The sequence below is a fragment of the Apium graveolens genome, chromosome 4, assembly GCF_009905375.1.
Source record: "Apium graveolens cultivar Ventura chromosome 4, ASM990537v1, whole genome shotgun sequence".
Classification (NCBI taxonomy): Eukaryota; Viridiplantae; Streptophyta; class Magnoliopsida; order Apiales; family Apiaceae; genus Apium; species Apium graveolens.
The window spans coordinates 311947929-311974330 of NC_133650.1; the positions used below are offsets into that span (position 1 = coordinate 311947929).

Here is a 26402-nt window from a genome sequence, read left to right on the forward strand (position 1 = left end):
AATGGTCATTCTTTAATATCGAACCATTTTATACATAGTTATATGGATAAAATTTGATTTCATTATATATAGAATTTAATCACAAATTGTAAATTTTTATTTTAAAAATTATAAAATTCGATTCTCATATAGAATAATAATAATTATTATATTTGAATGTAAGAAAAAATTTAACAATTAAAATATAAAAATAAAATTGATTTATATTTAATTTTGCCCAGAAATAATTTTGGATAATTATAATTTCACTCCAGATCACTTTAAACCTTTTCAATAAATTTAAATGATTTTTTAAAAAATAATTGTGTAACTTCATCTTTTAATATGCCAATTAAAATTTGTGATTATATATGATAAAAAATGAAATAAATTTTAAATTTAATATTTTTAAATAATAATTATCTACGAAATTCTGTATTAGGCCGCACACCATAAATTGCCACCCTATTTAAAATAATAGTAAATAATATAATTGTGGATTTTAAAAATAAACAATTAAAATATAGATCTATTTAAAAATATTTGGTGTTTAAACTTGAACATACATTTTTATTTTAAAAACATTTTTTTAACGTAATTATACATATAAATAGGCTTCATCAAAAAAAAATTATAACCAGTGAAAGACATATTTTTAAATTTTTTGACTGTAAAGTTAAAATAATAATTTAAAATATTATTTTTTATAATTAAATATATCACTTAAATTTTTATTTACAAAATAAAATTTAAAAAAAATAATAATATTATTATATATAATTAGAGTAAAAGAGATAATATGGTACGGTATGAGATGGTATGTAGTGCCCCATTGACTAAACAACTAACTGTTTTTTATAAGTTTGTTAACACTTTTTTGAAAATACAAAACTAATACCGTAATATGTATAATGTAGGTTATTAGTTTATACAGAAAATTATAATATATAACAAATTAGATAAAAGTTATAATTTGGATAAAAGTGTTTTTTAATATTTGTTTATAGAGAAAAAATAATAAAGAAATAAATTTTTATTAAAATTAATAAAATTGAAAAAAAGAACACCATTTGAAATACATAAAAGTTACAACAATACCTTATATGACTTTATTTTTATATGTGTATGGAAATTGGGATAATAATATAAGTAAAAGAAATAGCACATAATCAAATTTCATGTAATAAAAATGCAACTAGAAGTTTATATAAAAGTTGACAAACAATTTCACAAACTGAAATAATAACACTATTTATATTAAATATGGAATATATAAAGTTACAACAATATAAATTATATGACTTTTTTTATATGTTTATGAAAATTGGGATAATAATACAATTAAAACAAATAACACATAATCAAATTTTATGTAAATAGAAATGTAACTAAAAATTTGTATAAAAGTTGAGAACAATTTAACAAATTGAAATAATAATATTGAAAAATATAAAAATTTGTATAAAAATTTGTATATAACAACATTTATAACAAAAAATATTTGTGTAACGAAAAATTTATATAGTTAAAATAAAAATTGAAAACAAAAGATATAAATATAAAATAAATATATAACAAATATATTAAAAATTTCCCTTACGTTACATGGTACTATAAAGCTAGATGGTTGATGTTTAAAAATACCCATTGTTGGGATGGAATGGCTGAAAATACCAATTTTTAGAACACATGGCTGAAAATACCGTTTTTATTACGCATTTTGTAATTGGATAAGTGTAATACGCATTTGAGAATTGGGTATCTAAGAAAATTACTAGAGATACGCATTTGTAATTTGGGTATTACCATTGAGATCTTAAAAAAAATAAAAATAGGATACCTATTTGGCAAATGCGTATCTAGTACAAAACAGGATACCCAAATGGCAAATGCCTATTCAAATTGGTATTTTCAGCCATCCACGTCCAGAATGGGTATTTTCAACCATTTATATTAAAAAATTGTTATTTTTAACATTTTTTCAAGATAATTGTTATTTTTAACATTTTTTCAAGCTAATTTTTAGTGAACAGAGGGAGTACACCACCGTTGACTTGCTAATTACGGAGAGTTGCAATTTGCACAACTATTCTTCTGTGGGTCTTTTTATCAAACAGTTTAGGATCATCACATCTCTTTCAAAAAGGAACACACAAGCAAAGATGCAAACAAAGCGGGATATGCACAAAAGCAAGGTAACAAAAAAGAAAGCGTTGATTTCTCAACTATCCCAGTAAGTTTACATTTGTTTAATAATTTAGTTTTAAGTTTTATTTCAGTCAATAGATTACTTGAAAGTTACCTAGCTTCATATAACGCGTTTTGACATCTACATGATCTTAGTAGTTAATAATACTAGTATAGTGTAGTATATAGATCAGTAGTTGAAACTTGATTAAAATATAAATATCAATAATAGGATGGTAGTTTTGCTGCATTTTCGTATCATTGTCCAACAAAGAAAACTACAACCAAACCATTTCATAGCAACTGGTATTCGTCTTCTTTGCAATTTTTCGATGACTTCCACGAGTAATCTTGAAGTAGCTGCTGCTTCTTTGTCTTCTTTTCGTTCTCAACCTATCACCTGGGACGTGTTCTTGAGCTTTTACGGTAACGACACTCGCAAAAACTTTATTTCACATCTTTACTCTGCTTTGGATCAAGCCGGAATTTTAACCTTTAGAGATGATCCTGCTCTTGAAAAGGGCCAACAAATTTCATCCGGGCTACTCGATGCTATTAGAGATTCTAAGATGTTTGTTGTAGTTATCTCTGACAACTATGCTCGTTCAAGTTGGTGCCTCAATGAGCTCGTAGAGATTCTTGGTTGCAAGAAAGCAGAACATCAGGTTGTTCCTGTTTTTTACTACGTGGATCCCATCCGATGTGCGCCACCAGAAAGGGAGTTTCGGCGACGCTCTTGAATATCACGAGAATCGTTACTCTCCTGACATGATAAACAAGTGGAAATCAGCTCTTGCTTAAATTGCGGAGCGATCAGGATACCATCTTAAAAAGCACGCAAATGAGTATGTCTCTTTATCTTATTCTTCCACATATTAGAATAATAATCTATCATGACATTGCTATCTGACTATAAGTCTGTCTTCTATATTACAAACAGAAGTGAATCAGAAACTATTCAGAGCATTGTAGAGAACATCGCACGATAAGTATCTACAAAGGTCGTACACGTTGGAGAAGAACTATTTGGGATAGATTCTGCTGTAGAAGAAATATATCAGAACCTGCGGATGGAATCAGATGATGTATGTGCCATTGGGATCTGTGGGATGGGCGGAATTGGCAAAACTACTACTGCCAAAGCTTTCTACAACAAATATCATCCCAATTTTGATATTTGCTGCTTTATTGAAAATGTCAAACAATATTCACTCGGAGGTAGTCCTCTGCTTCCCTTAATTGAGCAACTACTGACTGTGCTTCTCAAACTCAAGGATTATAAGGTCACTGATGTTGACAGTGGAATTAGACAATTGAAACGAATCCTCCGTTTCAAGAGAACACTCATAGTTCTCGATGATTTGGACCAATCAAGCTACTCAGAATTTCTAGCAAAGCACTGCAATTTGTTTTCAGCAGGAAGTAGAATTGTTTTTACGTCAAGAAATGTACACCTGCGAAATCAGTTAAAAACTGATTTAAAACATGTAGGGCTATACATGGTGAATGAATTGGAACAAGATGATTCTTTGAAGCTCTTTAATTATCACGCGTTCGGAGAAGTAACACCGCCCGCAAGTTTAAGAGAGCTCTCAGTTGGCTTTGTAACTTATGCCCGAGGTGTTCCGCTAGCTCTCAAAGTGTTGGGTTCTTCTTTGCGAGGTAGAACCAAGGAGGTATTCTGGAAAGCCAAACTTGAGGAAGTTAAAAAAAATCCAGAGATAATGGAATTTCTTCAACTGAGCTACAAGGAGTTGGATGAGAACGCAAAATCAATATTTCGCGATATTGCATTCTTCTTTGTTGGAAAGTTCAAATATGAGGCTGATATCGTACTTAAATCTTGTGATTACTCTCCAGAACAGGAACTATTGGAAAGATGTCTACTTACGATTGATAGATACGGTGTACTTGGGATGCATGATCTTATCCAAGATATGGGAAGGGAAGTTTCAAAGGGCAAACACTTATTCTTGCAAGAAAATGCAGGGGAGTATTTGCAGAATTGGAAGGTATCTTAAACCCATATAGATTTGTAAAATATGAGTAGCTTTAAGTCTATAAAATTAATAAACGATCATCAAATTAAAAAGTTATGAACTAATTTTAATTTTTTTTTCAAAATACTGAATTGTAATTAGATGACCATTTTTGTCCCGTATAAAGACAAACTATACTTATCCTACTTATTTTTTGTGTTTGCAGGATATTGAAGGTCTCGTCTTAGATCTAACTCAATCAACGGAAAAACAAATCAATTCCCAAATATTTGAGAAACTACCCAAATTGAGATTACTTGAAATACGTAATGTTGATGGCATCAAAGGGCATTTTAAAAATTCATTTCAAGAATTAAGGTGTATCTATTGGAATTATTGTACGTGGACACGGTTGCCTTCGAGTTTTCGACCACAAAAGTTGGTATCCATGATTATGCAACATAGCAATTTCAAGATGTTATGGGATGATGCAATGGTATGAAATTAAATTTGTTCACTACTTTTATAGAAATTTGATTTATTCATATTTTGTTCATTTAATATTAAAATAATATATATTGTTACTTATTTTTATCCTAAAATATAAAATATTTAGTAATATATAAGAATTTATTTTTTGACTTTTGTATTCTTTTAAACGGTCTTTCACCAGTTTGAATGTGATAAATGTCGAATTGAAGTTGAAAACAACTCCCAACTTTGAAAATTCAAAATCTATTGAGAGATTATTCTTTTATGCCACATAGCAATTTGAAGATGTTGTGGGATGATGCCATGGTATGTATACTTTTATAAAAATAGTATTTATACATATTTTGTTCAATTATTTATGTGTATTTTTATATATTTTATCCTAAACTACAGGATATAACACAATATGTAGAAATTTGTTAGTGAGAACTAGCAAAATTTACTTGTTTTTTACTAACATAATTTTAAGGGCAATGTAACTGTGAATTAATATTTATATATTTGTCTTTTGTATTATCTAAAACAGCCTTTCAGAAGTCTGAAGATGATAAATGTCCGTTACTCTGTGAAGTTGAAAACAACTCCCAACTTTGAAAATTCAAAGTCTATTGAGAGGTTATTCTTTCGTGGTTGTGAGAGCTTGCTAAAAGTCCACCCGTCAATTAGAGAGTTGACTGGTTTGTATGTTTTGGATTTGACGGAATGCATTAACGTGAAAGTTTCGTCTGAAACACTGGGTCAGTCAAGTGCTTTGGGCTTTTTGTATTTGGGTTATTGTAGCAACTTAAGACAATTGCCAAAGAAATTGGGTGGTATGAAATTGTTGAAGAAGCTTGATGCAAGTTACACCGCAATCGAGGAACTGCCAGATTCAATTACTCAACTCAAGAAATTGCTTTATTTGAAATTGGATGGTTGCAAGAAGCTTAGAAAGCTACCAGAGCAGATTGGGAATATGGAAGGCTTAAGGACATTTCATGCAAGTGGTACTGCAATCGAACAACTTCCAGATTCGTTTGGAGATCTCATTAATTTGGAGAAACTGGATTTGAGTGGCTGCAAAAATCTTAGATACCTTCCAAATAGCTTATGGAAGCTCAAGTTGCTTCAAGTACTAAATCTGAATCTGTGTTCAAAGCTGAAGCGATTGCCTGATAAATTGGAGAAGATGCAATTTTTAGAAAAGCTGGCTGCAACCGGAACAGCCATCGAAGAAGTACCAGATTCAATAGGACAACTGAGTAGGTTAAAAATATTGTATTTGTCTCTCTGCAACAAGCTTAAAAATCTGCCAGATAGTGTATGGAATCTTCCATCACTTACTGTATTATATATTTTCCAACAGGACATCGGTAGAATTAATCTGCCTACTACAGTGAACAATACAAAGTTGGTATATTTGTCTCTGAAGTGTGATGTAAGAGTATGGCTGCCTCTGATTTCAAGTTTCTCTTGTTTGAAAAGTTTAGTTCTTTCTGCTGGGGATGAGAGTTTATCTTCAACCGAACCATTCAGTCTCTTTATGCTTCACAACCTAGAGGTTCTACAATTGTATAACTGTACAAATTTCGGGTCATCGCTTCCGGATCTTCCTCTTAATATATCACTCTTACGCCTAAGTGGGCATGAAAGACTAGTACATCTGCCAGATTTATCAAGCTTGAAAAGGTTGAATACGTTGGTGATAGAGAGTTTCATCGGCCTTAAATCACTTTCATCACTTCCTCCTAATCTTCAATCACTTAAAATTTATAATTGCATAAGCCTCCAGCATCTATCAGACATGTCAATGCTGAAGGAATTTAGTGATTTGAGATTTGGTATATTAAACATTCCGAAACCAGCTGTTTTGAGTTTCCTTCAGGTTGGTTTCTGTCTGAACCCCCTCCTTGTAAATCGAGCCGACTCGTTCAATTTTACACTAAATCGAGCCTAAAACGTTACCCGAATTCGGCTCGTTTAATTTCACGAGTCGAGTTGAGCCAGACCTTTACCCGGATTTGAGCTCGTTTATGAAACAAGCCGAGCCGAACCCAGTAAAACGAGTTTGAGCGGGCGAGCTCGAGCTCGCCCGGATCGTATTACAGCCTTACACAAAGATATTGAATATCCTTGAGTTTATATGTTGGTAAAATTGCTAGTGATTCTAACGGTTGCAACTGCAACAATTAAGAGAGTCTTTTTAGCCGAAAATATTCTCAATAATCTAATATATAAGATCATATTTTTTAATTTTTTTTAGGCGAGCTCGAGCTTATTTCGAGCCGAACTCGAGCAGAACATGCCAAATGTTCGGCTTGAACTCGTCAAAAAAAAAAATTCTGACCCCCCTTATATTCGGAGTTGGATCCGCCACTGGTGCCACCAACCCTGGGATACTCTTAGAGCATCTCCAATAGAGCTTGCCAAGGTATTGCCAAATTATATGGCAAACATATAATCTTAATGGAGCCATAGAAGTTCTTGATAGAGGAGTGAAGGCAGAGCTGTTGGGTGGCCATGTGATAAGAAGAACACTCTCCACCCCTGATTTCCCCTCTGCTCTCAACAACTTGACGAAACTTTCCCAGATTTTCTCCCTGAAGGTAGAGATGATAAATTGACAGGTTGCCTATATCTCTCTGGGCTTTTAAGCTGGAGCGATTGCCTAATAAATTGGAGAAGATGCAATGTCTGGAAGAGTTGCATGCATGCATCTTATACAGCAATTGAAGACGTGCCATATTCAATTGGATCTCTGAGTAGGTTAAGGGTATTGGGTTTGACCGGATGCAACAAGCCTACAACATCTATCAGATATGTCAACGTTGAAGGAATTGAGTGATTTGAATATTGGTAAGTTCTGCAAGTGGAAATACCCTATTGTTGCTATCTCCGCTCTTTTGAACTTTAGACTATGTTGAAAAACTCCCTCCAACCATGCTGAAAACTCCCCTCCACTGTCTGTTTGGACACCCGGCAGAATACTCAGCCAGCATTGTCTTGGTATTGGACATGTCACCAAAACATGCATCACTGTTTCCTCTTCAGCATTACAGAAAGGGCAAACATTCAGAATCGGGACGAATTTCTAAACCAACTGACTTCTTGTAGGTAGGCAATTAGACAACGCCCTCCATAAGAAATTAAGAATCTTTGTTGGTGCTTTGACTTGCCATATCTTTCCCCACAGGCTGCTACTATCACTGTTTTGTCATAGACCTTTTTGCATCTGTAAAAGTCTATAAGCACTGCGGACAGTATACATTCCTGAATTCTCCTTACACCAGTACAACTGATCTTCCTCACTGTCTGTATTAATTTTTGTGGACAGTATACATTCGTGAATTCTCCTTACACCAGTACAACTGATCTTCCTCACTGTCTGTATTAATTTTTGTACTCAATATACGCCCTTGATCACAAGGATCAAACATGTCCCTGATTAGATCTATATCCCACTCCCTCTTATCATTACAAAACAGATTTGATACTCTATGCTGCTCCAACATTCCCGAGTCTGTTGTAATATAAGGGTTCGTGTCATCGCCTAGCCATGGTTGACCAGAAATTTTAATGTTAACTCCAGATCCAACCGACCATTTAAGACCAGCCAACAACACTGATTTAGCCTCCCACACACTTCTCCAAATGTAGCTGGAGTTATTGCCTCTCTCAGCTTCAAGAAATGAAACCTTAAGGAAGTACTTTGCCTTAAACACCTTAGCAACCAAGCTTTCTGGACGCGAAATGAACCTCCAACCCTGTTTTCCAAGTAAAGCTATATTAAAATCCCTAAAAATTTTAAACCCCAGACCCTCCTGAAGATTTATGACAACTTAACCGGTCCCAACCCATCCAATGAATAGCTCTGTCTTTTTTAGGATTCGAGTTCCACCAGTACTTAGTTAATCTTCTTTCAATATCCTTCGTTAACTCCAGTGGCAATAGAAACACGTTCATAGCGTAGCTAGGAATAGTTTGTGCAACTGACTTGATAAGAATCTCCTTTCCTGCCTGTGAAACCAATCGACCATCCCAACTTTGAATGCATTTGCTTACCTTATCTTTCAGAAAATTCAAAACTGACACCTTATTTCTTCCCAGCACATTTGGCAAACCCAGATACATACTCCTATCACCGGCTTCAACCATTTGCAGAATTTGACAAATATGATCCCTATTATCAGGAATGACATTTGTACTAAACAATACCGATGATTTCAACAAATTTACTTTCTGTCCTGATGCAATCTCAAACTCATTCAACAGGTCCAGAACTTGATAAAAATAAACATCATCTGCAAATAACATATGGGAAATACGAGGAGCCTGTCTGCAAATTTGGATACCTTGAATCTGTTTAAGCATTTCATACCTTCGAATAACAGATGAAAGGCCTTCCGCACATATAATAAACAAGGGAAAATCGGATCTCCCTGGCGAATACCTCGAGTAGGAACAATTGACCCCATCTCTTGATTACCATGTGTTATTGTGTACGTCACTGTAGATACACATTGCAGCACCAAGTGAACCCACCAGCTATTGAATCCCAGTTTAAGTAGCATCGCCTTTAAATAATCCCACTCGACACGATCATAGGCCTTTGACATATCCAATTTCAGAGCCATATATCCCTCCTTACCTCTACGTTTTCTTTTCAAGTAGTGCATAATTTCAAACGAAATCATTATATTATCCGTTATCAACCGTCCTGGGATAAAAGCACTTTGGTTTTCCGCCACCACACTATCAAGCATTCTTTTCTGAAACTCGATGGCTCGATAGATAATATAATATTCTAACTGCCAACGCAAATGGGACAGTCTCTTATGCAAATGGGACAGTCCCTTTACAAATGAGACAATGAATGGGACAGTCTCAATTAACTGCAGAAAGTAAATAACAGTAATAAAATGCAGAATGTTGAAAACTGAAAAATAAAAACACCAGAAGTTTTCACTTGGTTCGGCCCCTACACCTAGTCTATGGCCTACATCCAAGTCTCAATGCCAACTAGCATAGAGAATGTATTATATCCACTTAAAACAAAGTACTTACAAACTTTCCTTGATTACAAACTTGGCCCACTTGAAAGAAACATTTCCCTAGCACACAGCTACCTAGCACAAAGCTACTTGGCCTTCCTGTTGTAATCAAACTCCCACAACCCGGTACAAGTGATATAATACACCTTTCAGATACAAGAATATAATATGAAAGTTTACAACTCAAACTAGACTTCTTGTTTACTGGATATGTATCTCGGGTATATAGAGAACAAGAAGGAGTTTTCAGATGATGAAGAATTGACGTGACAGCATTAGCCACAAATCTGAAATAATGAGTTGTATTTATAGACAAAGTTCTAACAAATTTATTTTCAAACAAAGGACAAGATAGATAAGATTTGAATACAAGTTTGTTTGAAAATATTTGAATGAATACTTGAGAAACTAATCTGTTAGTTGTTTGAAAAAGATAAACCAAGTAAAAGATAGGATTTGAATAATTCAAACTTGGTTTATAAGATAGGGTTTGTTTGAGATAAGTTAAAGAGATATTTATCCAGTCAAACATGATACACATAAAGCCCTAACTCTGAAATATCTGAGCAAACTGCAATGCTTGAATCTCGGTTGCTTCCATTCTGTTGTTTCTGCATTTTGTTGTTGAAAGATCTTATCATCCTAAACACGAACAACTAACACTTTCATCCTATTAGCAATCACTTTGGTGATAATCTTAGCCAATACGTTGCACAATGAAATCGGCCTAAGATCACCAACTACAGTAGGATTTTTCTTTTTTGGGATCAACACAACGTTCGTCTCGTTCAGCCCCTGAACCATGTCCCTTGTTACAAAGAACCGTCACACAAGATCGACCACCTCCTCCCTTTTTATTATTATAGGTGAAACAGAGTTTCACTAAAATAGCCTAAAAATTAGGTTATTTGAGATGTGTCATAGTATTTTAAGGGACATTTGACACATTATTGGAGCTATGTTTTTTGTCCATTACCCTAAATTTTAATTTAGGATATCATATAAGTCATTTTTCGGACTTGCTAGCATAAGATCTAGCGTGGACATAAGAGAATTATGCTCCGAAGTTATAGTGAATTGTTCTCGGCAACAATTCACTATAATTTATAAAATAAAATTTAATTTATTATTTCTCCCAAAAGATCTTTATATAAGCTGTATATCATAGATATTTATTATTTCTCTCTAAATTATAAAATAATCATGCATGGTAAGAAGTCAGAAAGTTCTCTGCATTTTCGTCCATGGTGCTGGTGCTGGAAAATTAATTTTCAGATCGATGCCCTACATGTCATTGAAACAGATGAATACTTATACAAGAACATAGAAAAGTAGTAAACCCCACGCGTTTTCGTCCAGGGCCAAACAAAGAAACGTTGACTGACTTTTCAATGTTGCACAAATTTATAACTACAGTGCTGCATTCCTTCTTGCATAGATAATATAACTACAGGGTTACTGTGTGTGTGTGTGTGAATAAGAAAGTGAAGAAAGCAACAAATGCCAGCAAGAAAATATATCCTGTAAAATGTCAAATTAAGATTTTTCCTTAGCCACTTGATGCTTCTATTCTTTCCCAGTGTTGAAAGGGAAATTATGTTTATACCTTATGGATTCGACATTTCAATACATTATAAATGTACTTCTGTGTATATGATCTGCCTGCATTTTAGTTTCCTGAACCCTCAAGGCCAAATTACAGTATTGGTGCCATATTAAAAGCTGCTTTTTTCTTAGTGTAACGCTGGTAAAAAAGAAAAATACACGAGCTTAGTCATTAACCATTACATAAGGATAATCATATAGATTTGTCAAGGAAGCTTATAGAAAGTATATGAGTATAGATGTTAGATTTACCTGCTTTGCAAAGGTGAATGGGACTTATCTGTATTTAGTAATGTGCCTTATCTGTCTCTCTCTCTCCATTGTTGAGATGAAAACAAGAATCCAATAAACAATAGGACTGGCAGAAGTACAGGCACATCAAATCCACAGAAGAACGTCAGCACGACGACTATGCATAATTCTTTAGTTGGTAAATAGTGAATACCTGTCGTGGTAGAATATAACAAATAGGTATCAGCTAATCTTACAGCACATCCTACAAGTTAACTTAGATGTTAAATTAAAAGCATGAGTGTCGCTAAACAGCAATGAGCCGTATAGTTACTAATCCACTATGTTAAATTAGGTATGTTGCTTTTTTCCAAAATGTCAAAAAAATCCCCATCTTCCGAAAAATAACGTTTAACAGAAGAACAGAAAAAAAAGTTTAACATGAGATGAAGCTTAACTTTGAATGGACATGATTTTAGATGTCAATGAACATTAATTGATCAACAGGAACAAACTCTAATTGATCACCAGTGACATATAGTTTGTTCAGGTAATTAAAGATTATTGATTATTATTAAGAAATAAATGGTTAGCCAATAAAGTGTTGACACAGTGGTTAAGCTTTTGTTTCCTGTCAAAAATTCGACTACTGGTGTGTGACACTATACTAACAGTTTACTATTTACTAATAAATGCTGGGCTGTTTTTCTTTGAATTTCATTATCAAACAGTGTGGGAGCATGTTACCAAACACATGTCTCCAAAGTCATTGTAATAGTTTAATGTCTATTCTGCATCAAAATCAAAGTCACCGTCCTACAAAATCCAAAACCCATAATATTTAAATATTAAACACTAGCTTCCAAACATATAATTTTCACTAGTGGAACCATCCTAACAACCATTCCACCATACAGAAAATTATTCAAATTTACTACGAATTTCTGCTTAAAATCATTGACTGAGTTTATTCCCACACTGCTTTAAAACTACAGAAATCAATCGACCAATTCTTCAATTTTGAAGTTAATTTTCTTCCATGGATTCCACTCCTAATCTTGAAATAACTGCCATTTCCTCTTCTTCGTCATCTCCACCTATCGCCTGGGATGTATTCTTGAGCTTTTACGGTAAAGACACTCGCAAAAACTTTACATCGCATCTTTACTACGCTTTGGATCAAGCTGGAATTGTAACCTTCCGAGACGATCCTGCTCTTAGAAAGGGTCAAGAAATTTCATCCGGGCTACTGGATGGAGTAAAAGGTTCAAAGATGTTTGTTGTCATTATTTCCAAGAACTATGCTCGTTCAACATGGTGCCTTAAAGAGCTAGCCGATATTCTTAGTTGCAAGGAAACTGATAATCAGGTTATTCCCGTCTTTTACTATGTTGATCCATCAGATGTCCGTCACCGAAAAGGGAGTTTTGGAGACGCACTTGATTATCATTATCAGACGAAGCGTTACTCTCCTGAGATGATAGACGAGTGGAAATCAGCTCTTGCTCAAATCGCGGCGCTATCAGGATACCATCTTAAAAAAGAAGCAAATGAGTATGTCCCTTTATCTTATTCTTCGGCATATTGGCATAATGAATGGGTAGGGCAATAACACATATATGATATATGAACACATTACATTTCAATATTTTTAATTACAGGAATGAAGCAGAAACTATCCAAAAGATTGTAGACAACATCGTGCCACAAGTATCTACAAAGGTCTTATACCTTGGAGAAGAACTATTTGGGATGGACTCTGTTGTTAAAAGAATATATCAGAAACTTCAGATAGAATCAAGTGATGTACGTGTTATTGGGCTCTGTGGTATGGGAGGAATCGGTAAAACTACTACTGCCAAAGCTTTCTACAACAAATATCATACCAATTTTGATTGTTGCTGCTGTATCGAAAATGTCAAAAAATACTCACAAGGAGGTAGTCCTCTACTTCCTTCAGCAACTATTGGCTTCGCTTCTTCGTAGGAAGGATTGTAAGGTTCCTGATGTTGATAGTGGAATTAGACAACTGGGACAAATTCTCTTTTCCAAGAAAGCACTAGTTGTTCTGGATAATCTGGACCAATCAAGTTGTTCAGAATTTCTAGCAAGGTATTTCAGCTTGTTTTCAGTTGGAAGTAGAATTGTTGTTACTACTAGAGATGTAAACCTGCTGAATCAATTAAACCAAGTACATGTAGATATATACATGGTGGATGAATTGGGAGAAGTGGATTCTTTGAAGCTTTTCAATTATCATTCCTTCGGAAAAGTAACACCGCCTGCCAATTTAGAAAATCTCTCAAAAAGCTTCGTAACTTATGCCGGATGTCTTCCATTAGCTCTGAAAGTGTTGGGTTCTTCTCTGCGAGGTAGAACTCAAGATGAGGTATTCTGGAAAGCCAAACTTGAGAAAGTTAGAAAAATTCTAGAGAACGGGATAATGGAAATTCTTCAACTGAGCTACAATGAGTTGAATGATGATACTGTGAAATCAATATTTCTAGATATTGCATTCTTTTTTGTCGGAAAGTACAAAAATGATGCTTTTTACATATTCCAATCATGTGATTACTTTCCAGAAGATGGAATACAAGTTCTGTTGGATAGATGTCTAATTACGATTGATGAGAACAATATGTTTCAGATGCACGATCTTATACACGACATGGGATGTAAAATTTCCAAGAGCACACGCTTATTCTTGCGAGAAAAGGGATGGGAATATTCGAAAAATCAAGAGGTAACTAAAACCCCTACTTTGAGTATATAATATTAGTTATCCTTATAAGTAGAATTGGTATCAGGAAAAAGTTAATGGCTTTACGTATTTAAAATTAGTAAACTATCACTAAATTGGAAAGTTATACCGTTGCTTTTTTAATTAATTTTTTTCAAAAAAATTCCATGTTATACTCCGATTAGATGACTGTTATTACGCTTGTGTATAAACAAACTATACTTATTTTACCTTTTTTTGTGTTTGCAGGAATTACATAAAATTGAAGGTCTTATTTTAGATCTAACTCAATATGACAAAAGACAAATTGATTCTCAATTATTTGAAAGGATGCCCAATTTGAGATTACTTGAATTATTCAATGCTCACAACATCAAAGGGCATTTTGAAAATTCATTACAAGAATTGAGGTGCATTTATTGGAGTAATTGTATGTGGACACAATTACCTTCGAGTTTTCGGCCACAAAAATTGATCTCCTTTCATATGCCATCTAGCAATTTCAAGATGTTGTGGGATGATCCCAGGGTATGTATCAAAATTCACAGCTCTTAAAAAATATGTACCCATATTTTGTCCAATTAATATTATAATAAAATATTTTGTTATTTATTTTATTCTAAACAATAATATATAACATAATATGTGGAAATTTTTAATATATTTTTTAAGAACAATATAATCATGTATTAAAATATGTGGCTGATGTTGTTTGGTGTAATTTTATTTTTTTAATCGTTACCAAACCAATGCATGAGCTAATTAAAATAAAGGAAAAAAAAATTCTTTACAAAAAATTAAAAATTATGACTTTAAACTAATAATGGAGATACATTATATATTTATATATTAATATAAAGTAAATTTAAATGTAATATATACTAAAACCAATTATTTCAAACTTATAATTACAATATATATATATATACATATAATATTTTTGGTCATTCAACTACTAACCTTTAGAATTTTTTAAATGAAATTGATGATAACTATTATATATACTATTTAAAGCTATTATATAGCATAGTCTAATGTTCGAATACAACCAACAACCTTGGTCATTCTAAATTAAAATATTATAACTGAAACACATGACACACGAAAGGATGACCAAAATACCTCATTTTTGTGGTCTAACCGCCCAAAATGCCTAAAGGCGTGAAAAAGTGTTAAAAATACCCGTTATATACGCATGGACACACATATTCCTTTTTTTTTGAATATTTACACAAAACATGCATGTTGTACATGCGTCTTCCATTTTATTTGTTAAAGGGATACACATTCACTACAGGGTAAAAATGAATACGCATTTTAGTAGTGCGGTGTTTATTATAATTTTTTGAAAAACTGAATGCGTGTCTCCTGGTTGCGTATTCCGTGGGTGTTTTGCACAGAACATCCTGCCTTCAGGTACTTTGGGCAAATGAACCCTAAAAGTGGGTATTTTGGTACAACACCCATGACCTATTTACTTGACCGGACCGATATTTTTAGGAATCTATTTACTTAGCCTTTTTAACTTATTTATTTTAAAATAAAATTTCATAGTTCTAATTGTTTTTTAAAAAAATTACCTATATATACGTGCATAATTATTATATATTATTTTAAATAAAAAAAGTATCCGTGTTTACTTATTTCAGACATACTAACTCTTTTTAACAAATTTAATTGAAATTTTTTAAAATAAAAATTGATAATAACATATTTCAATACAACCGCACGGGATATAGGCTAGTAATCAGTTTAGACTGTTATACAAAGGAGACGACATGGCGTTTCGGTGATGCCCTCAAATCATCTTGACCTATTTTTCTAATTTTCTCAAAATTTTGAATTAATAAATGGAGGAAATATTAATCACCTTATATTCTCCTAAATTTACTACTTTGACTCAAATTATTATCTTAATATTCTCCTAAAATTTCTCTTCAGGTCATACTATTATATTAATAGTTACCATCTTAATATTTTCCTAAATTTCAAGTTCCAAAATTTCTCTTGAAGTCATATTACAAAACTTTCTCTTCAAGTTAAAATTAGCATCTTAATATTATTCGAAATTTCAAGTCCTCAAATTTCTTTTAAACTCGTATAACCATTTAAATAAACATTTCTTTCAAGTCAAACTTACCATCTTAATATTTTTTCAGACTTACCTGAACTTTAAACAATAAAAATAAGTTTTTTTACTTTTAAATTTACTATCTTAATTATTTTTCAAATTTACCTGAATTTTAAACAAAAAAAATAGTTTTTTAAACTTTTTAATTTATAAAATAAGTAATGAATATTGTATAAATTGAGATAGTAGTTATAGATTGTTCTTAGACAAGTGCGTTTAGATGACATTACTCAAATCTCAGCGGCTTATTTTTTATAAGAGAAATGATAGAGGTCCCCAAAATTTGTCCCAAAATAGGAACCAAATGACAAGTGGCGGGATTTGATCGCTAATAATTTTTATAAAATGAAGGGTCCATCATGCATAGATATGCGCCCACAAATCATAATTAGTCCTCTATTATTTGGTAGCTATTTTGGTACCAATTTTGATACCCCTAACATTACTCTTTTTATAATTTTCTAAAAAGTTTTGATTTAATAAATAGAGAAAATCTTGATTACCTCCTAAATTTTCTACTTGGCTTAAATTATCATCTTGTCATTCTCCTAAAGTTTCCATTCAAGTAAAAATATCATTTTAATAGTTATCATCTTAATATTCTTGCCTATATTTCTATTCAAATCATATTACCAATATCATATTTAGATTCTTTTAAACTTTGTCTTTAAGTGAAAATAACCGTCTTAATTCTTTTGAAAATTTCAAGTTCTAAATTTTATCTTAAAGGCATATTACCATTTGTAATAAACATTATTTCAAGTCACATTTATCATCTTAATATTTTTTCAGACTTACCTAAACTTTATATAATGAAAAAAATGACTTTTAATTCATAGAATAAGTACTAGTTGGATAAATTTAAATAGTAGTTATAGATTTTTCTTATTATAAAGCGAAATGAGAATAAGACATAGGTTGCATCAATCATGAATAATATTATAAATTTGATTACTAATTAATAGATAATAACGAGAGAGCCGCATATTGATAGTGTTATTTTTAATAAAAATATTTATTTTATTTAAAATCAGAAAGTTATAGAAAAATATTATAAATCGCTGCGAAGCGCGGCTTAATAAACTAGTTTATAATATTTAAATATGATATAGTGGTTCAGTTAATGTTTGTTCGATTTTGACGAAAAATTGGAACAAAATCCAAACCCTTAATTATACTTTTCAATTCTGTTTTTCCGATTTTTCCCACGGTTTGGTATTCTTTGGTGTGCCTTATTGGCTTTTTGTGGGTTTTTTTCAGTTTCCGTTTTTATACTCACCGCTATGTCTTCTGTATTACAGCCTTTCACTAGTCTGAAGATTTTAAATGTGGGATACTCTCTGAACTTGAAAACAACGCCCAACTTTGGGAATTCAAAATCTGTTACGGAGTTATACTTCCGTAATTGTGAAAACTTGCGAAAAGTCCACCCATCAATTAGAGAGTTGACTGGTTTGCAGGTTTTGGATTTGAAGGAATGCATTAAGGTGGAATTATCGGCTGAAACACTGGGTCAGTCAAGTAGATTGAGATATTTGTATTTGGGCTATTGTAGCAATGTAAGACTATTGCCAAAGGCATTGGGTGGTATGAAACAGTTAGAGGAGCTTGATGCAAGCTACACAGCAATTAAGGAACTGCCAGATTCAATTACTCAACTCAAGGAATTGGTTCATTTAAAACTGGAGGGTTGCGAGAAGCTTAAAAAGCTACCAGAACAAATTGGTAATATCGTAGGCTTAAGGATTTTTCGTGCAAGTTTCAGTGCAATTGAACAACTTCCAGATTCGTTCGCAGGCCTCGTTAATTTGGAGATACTGGATTTGAGAGGCTGCAAAAACCTTCGAAATCTTCCGAATAGCATATGGAAGCTCAAGCTGCTTCAAATACTGGACTTGGGATATTGTTCAAAGCTGAAGCGATTGCCAAATGAATTGGAGAAGATGCAGTGTTTGGAAGAGTTGAATGCATCTTATACAGATATCGAAGAGGTGCCAGATTCAATTGGACGACTGAGTACATTACGGGTATTGGATTTGTCTTTCTGTGAAAAGCTTAAAGATCTACCGGGTAGTGTATGGAATCTAACATCAGTTACTCACTTAAATATTTTCCAAAAGAACATTGATAGAATTAATCTGCCTGATGAAGTGAAAGATGCAAAGTTGGTTACTTTGGCTCTGAATTGTGATATTATATTATGGCTGCCTGTGATTCTATGTTTCTCTTCTTTGAAAGATTTAAGTCTTGATGGGAGTGAGAGTTCATCTTCAACCAAACCATTCAGTCTCTCTAAGCTTTACAACCTACGATATCTCTCACTGTATATTTGTACAAAACTGTTTCCGGAACTTCCTCTTGGTATCACACGCTCAAGCCTAAATGACCATTTCACACTGGTACATCTACCCGATTTATCCAGCTTGAAAAAGTTGAAAGAATTTGGTTATTTATCGTTACTTCAGCCTTGAATCACTTCCACCACTTCCTCCTCATCTTCAATCACTTACAATATATGACTGCAGAAGCCTACAACATCTATCAGATATGTCAATCTTAAGGGAATTGAGTGATTTGCAATTTGGCAAGCTGAAATCAGTTGGTTCGGAAAATAGTTTCTTTCAGGTTGGTTTGTGTTTCACATCCCTCCCTGTATCCCTCTACATGATACACTTTCACGCTTCTATAAATCTATCTTCTACTTTTTATGTTGCAGGTAACAGATGAAATCCTCTCTTCATATGAAGTTGAGGTACCGAAGACTGCAGAATGGTTCAGCTATAAGAGTAGAGCTGGCAATTCGTGTCGTTCATATACTTTCGTGTCGTGTACTTTCGTGTTTCATGTAGTGAAGAGAAAACACATATCCGACCCGTTTAGCATTCGTGTACTTAAGGGTAAACACATATCCGTAACTCATCATTTTGTGTACATTTCGTGTATAAAAATAAATAAATTAATTAATTAATAAATATATAAAATATTATATAGTTGGATATAATTTTACATATATATTAAATATAAATATATTTACATATAACAGTATATTTTTGGATATATTTTTATAAATATATATGAATTTTATATATATACATATAATATTAAAGTAATATGTATATTTACATAAATGAATATATAAATATTTAAAAATTTATTAATAAATTTATTATTTCGTGTACTTTCATGTCGTGTCGTGTATCCAAGGGTAAACACATATCCGTACCCGTTTAGATATCGTGTTCTTTCGTATCGTGTACTTTCGTGCTCGTATACCAAAAAACTGAACACATATCCATTTTTATTGTGTCGTTCTTGTGTAGTTTTATCGTGTCGTATACTAAATTGCCAACTCTATATAAGAGCAGTGGGCGTAAAGTGTCTTTTGATATCCCGAGACTGTGGGCAGATAACTTTTTAGGTCTTGCTATCTCGGTTTTCTTTACGTGCAGTATCAGTAATCACAGTTATAGCATGAAAGCTGATGTTACTAATAAAACAGATGGTACAACAAGGTCCTGTTCGATTTCTATATTTTCAGGCATTGGGGGTGAAGTATATAGTGTGGTAAAATGCATAAGAGGAGATGAAATCTCAATAAGAAGTGGACATAGAATTAAGATTTCACTTCGAAGACAATTGTATGATCTTGGAGGGGTTTGAGAAGTTGCTTATGGAGAAGTGAAGGTACTGATGTTTGCTGCCCATGTGATACAAAAAACACTCTCCACACCTATTTTCCCTCGGTTTTGGGCGACCTAATAAACACTCCGATACCTGATAAATTGAAACGTTGCCTAGTTCTTTGTTGTCTTTTATCTATTCTTTTGTTGCTCAGATGGATTAGAGATCAGTTATCTCTACCTTATTTATTTTTTTAGTATGTAATAAATTCATTTTAATTGAATTATATTCTTTTTGCTCTTCTGATATATTTTCTTTTCAGATTTCAGTTTTAAAGAGTAGAAACTATTGTATTTTGTATCTTTAAATTTTTGTTCTGGAATGAAACTTTAGGCATGAACGTATTTATTTCTAAATTATAAGTAACTTCTAAGGTAAGCCAAACGAACCTTGAGTTGGAATCTCATACTTAAGCAGCCTTTGCTCTCTCATTTGTATGTTGGCTGTAAAACTGGATCTTATAACCTGCAAAATTATACAAGGTACAAAAATTTAGGAGCAGAACATGTACTAGAGTTTGCTCATCAAAGACTAGACTGGAGTCTGGTCACCAGACCTTCACAATTACATTGTTTGACAATTGCGAAAGTAGCTTTTAAGGGTCATCTGGGATAAAAGTGTAGCAAATACAATAGCAACCATTCTTAACAAGATAGTTGAACTACCATCAAGACTAGTAATGGATATCCAGACCATAGTCGCTTAGAAAATGAAACAAAAATCAATCACCCTGGTAAAAACAACTCAGTCACGATTCTACAACTATTTATTAAAATACAATATAAAGAGCAGTAGAGCAGTCCACAAAGTTAAAGCTTAGATATTCATTCATCATACTACATAACTTACAGCTGCTTAAGATTTATTACTAAAACTGTAGATATAAGCCTTAATTCAGTGTGTTCACGTTTTAACGTTTGATTTCACTAAAGAGTATACATAAAGGTAACCATCTCCGACCAACCTCATGGCAGCATTCTCCACAGCAAATAAATTATCCACAGTTTTTCTTTGGTCTTCTTGTCGAACAAGGCATCATACTTGAGACAAGTCTTTTGGTCAATTTATTGAACAGTTTTATGTCTAATTTGGAACATAAGTTCTTATACCATCATCCATGTTTTTCGCATAAGAGCTGCTGTTACAAATGCTTCGACAGAGTACTCTGTGTTCCTGTATTATATAAAACAGAGGCTAAAGTATATTCCACGGTGCAAGTACATTTTGAATAGAAACTAAAGGCACATTTCCAAAGAGACAAGTGCTCTCCAGAGGGATAAAAATCAAACAGGTGGTCTTATCATCAAACAGGTTGAGAGCATTTACCTAACAGTTTATTGTCTAATCCGTATAAAAATCAAAGCCATCATGAAAAAAAATCCAAAACTCGTATTGTTTTTTTTGCCCGAGAAATACAATCTTAAACAAATTGTACCTTGATACAAAAATAAGAATAAAGAAGTTATCAATAAAAATTTATCATTTAACCGAAGGTCATGACCCATAAAACTTTAGACAATATAAAATTAAATAAAAGTAGGACCACTTATCTGAAATATATGCTCAAAATGATCGCATGATATATTTGAATTATTAAAATCAGGGGGTGTTTGATTCGTGTCAGGTAAAATGAATGGAATTGAGAAAGTGAAAGAAAAAAGGAAAGAAATGATCCTGAATTGCTTTCCTTATTTAGTTCGGATCCGGAAACGAAATGAAAGCATACGTAATTATATAAATTTTTGATTTTTCTAATATTAAGCAATCTCAATACAGTCAAATTATTTATATTTATAATAATATAATATGTTAACATTATAATAAACTAATATAATTAATTATTTAATAACAAAATTAATTTTTTAAATAAATTAACATATATATTATATCAAAATTATTTTCAATTTATAAAAACTAATAATAACTTATTTTTATTTTTAAAAAATAATTGACATATTGATCTATTTTTTGTAATCTAATATTTAAATTATAATTGAAATGAGAAAGCAAATGAGTAGGGCTGAGTAAAACCGATCCGAAACCGAAAAACCGAACCGAACCGTGCTAATTCGGTTCGGTTCGGTCCTAAATTTTTCAGAAATTCGGTTTATTCGGTCCGGACCGAATAGACCAAATTAAAATTCGGTTCGGTTCGGTTCTTTTCACAAATATTTCGGTCCGGACCGAATAGACCGAATAGACCAAATCATAAATACTATAATTTTGTATTATATATTTTACATATATCTTAAAAATTATAATCAAAATTTTTAATTTGTAATTATATTTATGGAGTATTATAACTCTACATATCACATTACTTTAATTATATTTTAAAATTTATAATTTGTGATTTAATTTTTAATGCAATTTTATTTTTGAAAAAATTTCGGTCTATTCGGTCCAAAACCGGACCGAACCGAATTATTTCGGTTCGGTCCGGTTCGGTCCATAATATAACTTCGGTCCGGTTCGGAGAAAAAATGACTATTCGGTTTTTCGGTCTATTCGGTTCGGTCCGGTTTTGGACCGAACCGACCGAATGTTCAGCCCTACAAATGAGGGAAAGGGAATACAAAGACTTAACGGGGGTTGGATGGAATTGGGGTAAACCTAAAATTAAAAAGGGAAAGGGAATGACTATTTTCACTAAACAAATGCCCCCTTAGTGAAAACAGGTATTCCCACTTTAATATTTATAATATTTGTTTGTAACTATTAATTTTTTTGAATAAATAAACCGCATCGCACCGCATTTTCATGGTGTGATTTATGCAGTTTATGAGCTTATACGGTGCGGGTGCGATTTGGAAATTTAATCAAATCACATATACGATTTAGTTTACGGTTTGAGGAAATAACCGCACCACTCACTTCGCGATCACCCCTAAAGGCAAGTACCAAAAGAGAGTTAAAATCAAGTATGAACATGCCTTTAATTTCTCTACTACGTAAATTGATATGAACCATCCAATATCTAGGCTTATATTCGACTCGAAAATCTGATAAAGGACTCATAGTTGTTTTATATATGATTTATATTTGGCTAAAAAATCATCCAAAAATAAAATATGATCACGGATAGAAGTACTTATCTACTCGTTCAGATTATGTCTCGTATTATATTTATAAAATGATCCTACCGAATATAATCTATCTTCCCTATTTGGTTAAAACCAGAATAGGAATTATAGTTTCAACTAATTACATTTATAAGTAAATAGCAATTTTTTAATATGTTATTACCTTCTATCCATTTAAAATTGTTTACGAAATATGAAATACCGACCTTAAATTAAAAAACTTATAATTGTATACACATAATATATCATACATTTAAATATTTAATTTATGATTATTATTTTTTTAATTCTAATTGAATACCGCAAGATTTCAGTGAATAATTTAAAATCTAGATGGAATATTTAATGTAATTTTTACGATCCAAATTGAATGATTCTTTTAAAAAAATCAAAATTTAAATTGAATACTAATGAATTTTGAAAAAAAAAATAAGGATTGAATACATCCCGCAGTTCTAAAGATAAGAAAAAATTAAATACAAAAATATTATTTCCAAAAATTCTTTAATGGATGATGGAACAATATACATTCTTTTTATAAATCTTGTTAGAGTAATTTAATATTACAACTAATTAAAATATGTTATTTGTAGGGCCGAGTAAAATTGCATTAAACTGTGTTATTTTTGTTTATTTCAATCCTAATTTTTAAAAAATATGATCTATTCGATTCAGACCGAATAGACAGAATTTAAAAATCGATTCAGTCCGAACTTTTTCTAAAAATATTTTGGTCTAACCAAATAATTTGTATGTTAAGTGTTTGATAACTAATGCTTAACTATGTATGTTAAGTGTTTGATAAGAAGCATCAACTAATGCTTTGGAATGAAATAGAATACTAATGGGATCCTTCGTACTCACTTGCCGGGTTTTATTTGTGAAGTCTCTTGGTCTAATAACTGAAGGAGTTTAGCGAATTAGAATTAATAGTGGTTCAAATGAGGGGACATATATGGAACAATATTCTCGAGAGATATAGTTGAAGATCATGAATGTATTTTTCGAGCAGTACTCACTATGACTTAGATGATAGTAGCGACTTAAAGAAAGAAGTCGCTGGTGGAGTACATTTAAACAAAATGCTACGAAAACAATCAGATTTGATCCTTTTGAATATGATTAGAAAAGTGGCATCTGTAGCATAGGAGTGGAGGACTTGCAACCAAATAGGCACCAATAAGAAAACAATGTGGCACAGATGGGAGTGATAATTCTTGTAAATGGGTCCGAATCTTTGTAAATATGAGTTCTGGTCCACAGTTTCTGTATATTAAGAATGTGATTTGATCTATCAGCTGTAGAAGAATGAAACATTAAAGCATATCAGAACATCTATTTATACGTGCTAATCCAGAAAACAGGCAAGTTTCTACCTTTTCTATCTTTGATGTCGGTCATACTTTTAAGTATATTATTTTCTTTTATACCGGATATGTGATAATTTGTTTTATGAAGCAACTTTGTTGTTTCCTGGAACTGAAAGTGTTACCTTGGTTTGACTGTACTCATTTTCATAAAGTAAAAAATTTGATTTGCTTTAACATAACAACTGTCTGTCTGAATGAGTGTTTTTAGAACTTTTGATTTGTTAATATACTCTTACTAGTTCAATTGGAAATTGAATCCATATCCTTCTATCCTTAGTAAGGGTAATCTATATTCTCGTACTTGTCCACCTGAATCACATTCGAGTTGCTCTTTTCTTTGGATACTTTGAAATTTTGAAAATCTAATGATTCTATTTTCTTTGGATAATCTCTGGTGTTTGTGCTATATATATATTGGTGTGTTGGTGTTGGTGGCATTCATATTCTTTGGGGAATTCTTTATCAAGAACTCTATTGACACACCTGTTGCATTGGTGTATTGGTGTTTCTTTATTTGTTTCTTTGTGGATATGAATATTGCAGCCAAAATTCGACCTCGTGGAAAGATACAGGATCCCTTGGATATCAAACAAATTCATTTCTTATGTATTTTCCATCATTCTAAGAAACAAATATATTGAATATTAATATTCAAATATTGACAATTGTGTTGCACATATAACTTCAGAATTACATGGTTTAATTCTTGAACAAATGTTGCTCGAACTCAATACTTGTTTAGCGGTACGGCCTATGGTAGTGAACTTTTATTTGCTCACTTTTGAAAATTCTTGTTAACTAGCCAGTTAAAGAAGTTAAGCAGCAGGATGGCAAAACATCAACCTGACACAAAGGGAAGGTTGTAGGGTGAATGCGAGATATTGTTTAGTAACAATGTGACGAATTACATCACTTATATAGACTATAAAAACCCTAGTATTAAACTTAATGGACTAAGACCCTTTCTCTGGAATGATGAGCTGCAACAATGCCCACAGCCCTTCAACAGATTGGATCATTGTCTCTGGAGCGTCCGATCATATGACACCACACCCGCACAATCTCAAAAGGCCGGTACCTGTTGCTCGAAACACACATATCAATCTTCCCACTGGCTCCACTTTCAATATCACTCATACGGGTACAGTTACTATCTCAAACACTTTGTCTTTGAATGATGTCTTATGTGTTCCAAATTTTAAACACAACTTGCTATCGGTTCAGAAATTGATTAAGCATTGTAAGTGTGAAGTGAAGTTCTTACCTATTCATTGTATTATCTTGGATAGTGCATCTCAAAATGTTATTGCAGTGGGAGAGGCCAAACATGGCCTGTATTATCTTGTTGACACTACTGATCCTGTCAAATGGTTGTCCAATATACAAACTCCTAATGCCTGTCTTGCAAACAATGGAGATCCTGTTAACATTTGGCATCATCGACTTGGTCACATGCCAATGACTAAACTTCATCTTATTCCTGAGATTCCAAAACCTATCAAATCTGATATGTTGTGTGTTACCTGCCCCATGGCTAAATTCACCAAACTGCCCTTTGACTTGAGTGAATCTCATGCTTCTCAAATCTTTGATCTCATTCATCTAGATATCTGGGGACCTATAAAGTACCCACTAAAGAAAATTTTAGATACTTTATCACTCTAGTGGATGATCATAGTCGGTACACTTGGATTACCTTATTGTCATACAAGTCTGATTTTCTATCTGTGTTTCAAACCTTTTACAACTATATTCAAACCCACTTCGCTAAAGCCATCAAAACCATTCGATCAGAAAATGCAATAAAATTTCTGGATACAAAATGCACCGAGTTCTGTTCTTTTCACGGTATAGTCCACCAACAATTATGTTCTCATCGACCACAGCAAAATGC

At 32.5% G+C, this 26402-nt stretch overlaps 3 protein-coding genes across 4 annotated transcripts in view; all 3 read left to right on the forward strand.

The window, feature by feature from the left end:
- Positions 1–2011: 2011 nt before the first annotated feature.
- LOC141721776 (disease resistance protein Roq1-like) overlaps positions 2012–26402 on the forward strand; it is a 67736-nt gene continuing 43345 nt past the window's right edge. Inside the window, exons 1-4 of one of the 2 annotated variants that reach the window (XM_074524875.1) lie at positions 2012–3011; positions 3107–4178; positions 4372–4641; positions 5164–6501. In XM_074524875.1, the coding sequence (XP_074380976.1) occupies positions 3237–4178; positions 4372–4641; positions 5164–6501 (2550 nt within the window). In that variant the 5' untranslated portion in view covers positions 2012–3011; positions 3107–3236. The remainder of the gene's footprint in view (positions 3012–3106; positions 4179–4371; positions 4642–5163; positions 6502–26402) is intronic. The other variant, XM_074524876.1, reaches the window with a different exon arrangement.
- Positions 2400–2906, forward strand: LOC141720154 (toll/interleukin-1 receptor-like protein). Its single transcript, XM_074522511.1, has one exon. The coding sequence runs from the start codon at positions 2400–2402 to the stop codon at positions 2904–2906; it is 507 nt and encodes a 168-aa protein (XP_074378612.1).
- On the forward strand, positions 12344–19346 carry LOC141721772 (TMV resistance protein N-like). Its single transcript, XM_074524863.1, has 5 exons — positions 12344–13057; positions 13165–14246; positions 14493–14771; positions 17676–18999; positions 19091–19346. The coding sequence occupies exons 2-4, from the start codon at positions 13308–13310 to the stop codon at positions 18843–18845; spliced, it is 2388 nt and encodes a 795-aa protein (XP_074380964.1). The 5' UTR covers positions 12344–13057; positions 13165–13307; the 3' UTR covers positions 18846–18999; positions 19091–19346.

Bases quoted from the DNA above. Each gene is read 5' to 3' on its own strand.
- LOC141721772 (XM_074524863.1), top strand. From the start codon at position 13,308: ATGTACGTGTTATTGGGCTCTGTGGTATGGGAGGAATCGGTAAAACTA. The intron at 14,247-14,492 runs GTAACTAAAACC...TTGTGTTTGCAG, and splicing joins AATATTCGAAAAATCAAGAG to GAATTACATAAAATTGAAGG. The intron at 14,772-17,675 runs GTATGTATCAAA...TCTGTATTACAG, and splicing joins TGTTGTGGGATGATCCCAGG to CCTTTCACTAGTCTGAAGAT.
- LOC141720154 (XM_074522511.1), top strand. From the start codon at position 2,400: ATGGTAGTTTTGCTGCATTTTCGTATCATTGTCCAACAAAGAAAACTA.